This window comes from Neomonachus schauinslandi, chromosome X (genome assembly GCF_002201575.2).
Source record: "Neomonachus schauinslandi chromosome X, ASM220157v2, whole genome shotgun sequence".
Lineage (NCBI taxonomy): Eukaryota > Metazoa > Chordata > Mammalia > Carnivora > Phocidae > Neomonachus > Neomonachus schauinslandi.
Window position 1 is genome coordinate 1,663,334 of NC_058419.1, and position 2,235 is coordinate 1,665,568.

Consider the following 2,235-nt stretch of genomic DNA (forward strand, 5'->3'; position numbering starts at 1 on the left):
GACTATGAGATCCACCTGCTCAAGGAGAGGGTGCTCCTTAAGATGGCCGTGAAGACCAATGGCACGGGTGAGGCTTCCGTCTGTCCCAGCTCCAGGCCCCATGTCATGGCTCCAGTGTCCTCCTCCTGGAATCTGAGTGCTGCTTGGCCCGTGATGGAGAAGCTCAGGCCCCTGAAATGGCCCCTTTCAGTATCTTTCTGTTTTAACTGTTTCCGGGGCAGTCATCTTTGCAGGAGGTCCTCCTCCTCCCCACCCCCTGCCCCCCAGAGGGTTCCCCCGCCAAGTGTCAGTTTCAAGTATGCTTCAGTCCCAGGTCATCACCACCCCCACCCCCAGCCCCTGTGGTGTCTGTCCCCAGGGGCAGAGGGCTGGGAGTAGGTGTCTCGCTGGGGCCCAGGCTCAGTGTCTTCCTGACCTCCCCGCAGGCCGTGTGAGGCTCCCTCCCGCCGGCTTTGCCACTGAGGGCTGGTTCATTGGCTTCATCAGCGCCATCATTCTCTTGCTCCTCATCTTGCTCATCCTCTGCTTTATCAAGCGCAGCAAAGGCGGCAAATACTCAGGTAACCCCTGGCCTGGGGCTCAGGCGAGGGTGGTAGAGCTTCTACAAGTCGTCCTCGGTCCCCGAGCCTCTGGCAGGATGGCATGGGCGTGTGGGGGCAGGCAGGGGGCCCACAGGGAGCTTCTGTGCAGACCAGCAGCAAATGGCCCTCAGGCCCACGCGGGGTGAGTGGTATACCTCGAAGGCTTCTTGGCTTCTGAGTGCTGTCGAGAGAGCACAGAGGGGAAGCCTCACCCGTGTCTCCAACCTGGGGATGGGACCCAGCGTCCAGAGTCAGGCAGGGGTGGGAGAGAAAGCCGGGCCTTCTCTGTGTCTCCAGTGAAGGATAAGGAGGACACCCAGGTGGACTCCGAGGCCCGGCCGATGAAGGACGAGACCTTCGGCGAGTACAGGTGAGCCAGGGGTAAGAGCAGGTGTCGGCCGGCCGCCTAGCACCACCCTCGCTTTCATATCTGACCCTGTCTCTCTCTCTTCTCTGTGCTGCTGGGTGATGTCAGGTCCCTGGAGAGGTAAGATGGGGGTGGTGGGAAGATACTGTCAGAGCCTGATGGCAGGGGCCCTCCTGCGGACAGTGTGCCTGGGAGTGCCATCGACCCCCGCTTGCCAGGGCTCTGCACTCCCCCAGCCTTCTGGCCCGGCAGACCCCTGTTTCAGGGAGAAGTCAACGTGCCCCAACTGGTCCCCACACTGACACCCAGTTTCTGGGCTTACCTGTCACCTTCCCAGCTCCCCACCCCCACCCCCACGCCTGGCTCACCTACAGGCTGAGCGCCCACTTCCTTCCTCACGGTCCCCCGGGATCCTGGGCATGCCCAAGCCTTGCCCTGCTGGTGGTGTGCGCACCACCCGCCGTCCCGGGCACGCGTCAAGGATGAGAACTTCTTCCCCGGTGCGTTCAGAGCAAATGCGAGGCAGGTGGAACCTGGGCCCCGCCCTCCCGCCAGGCGTCCTCCCTCAGGCTAGCACCCACCTGCTCCCGCTGGGCTCCGCCGGGAAGCCTCCCACTCCCTCCTGCCCTCTGCCCCTACAGTGACAATGAGGAGAAGGCCTTTGGCAGTAGCCAGCCTTCCCTCAACGGAGACATCAAGCCCCTGGGCAGCGACGACAGCCTGGCTGACTATGGGGGCAGCGTGGACGTCCAGTTCAATGAGGACGGCTCCTTCATTGGCCAGTACAGCGGCAAGAAGGAGAAGGAGGCGGCAGGAGGCAATGACAGCTCAGGGGCCGCCTCCCCCATCAACCCTGCCGGGGCCCTAGAGTAGCGCGTTCCAGCCAGGCAAGGCCAGGCAGGGCCAAGTCCAGGGCCGGGCCACAGGGGAGTCAGAGGCCGAGACCCCCATGCCCAGCACCTGTGCTGCCCTTGGGACCGAGGCTCCGTCCACCCCCTACCAGGCCTCGGCCCCAGCCTCTGGCCCTGGGCCTGTGGGAGGCTTGAAGTTGGGGGCAGAGGAGAGGAACTCACTGCTAATCCCCTTCTGACTACCCGGTCCCCACTTGTTTGCCAAAACCCAGCTGCACCCCTTCTTGGGCATGCACTGCTCTGTTCCAGCTCGGGGGCCAATCCCCCGCACATCAGGAGCCTTCAGATGCTGCCTCATCAGCCTTTGGGCCGTGCTTGGGCAGAGAGGAAGTAGGGGTGGCCGCTCTTCGGACAGCCGGGCTGGGACTGGGGACAG

At 63.7% G+C, this 2,235-nt stretch overlaps 1 protein-coding gene across 1 annotated transcript; it reads left to right on the forward strand.

Moving 5' to 3' along the window:
* L1CAM (L1 cell adhesion molecule) lies at nt 1-963 on the forward strand (the record flags this gene model as incomplete). Its single annotated transcript, XM_044911900.1, has 3 exons — nt 1-67; nt 426-560; nt 879-963. Coding segments are annotated over 3 exons (279 nt in total), but the record flags the coding sequence as incomplete, so codon positions are not given.
* Between the last annotated feature and the right edge of the window lie 1,272 nt (nt 964-2,235).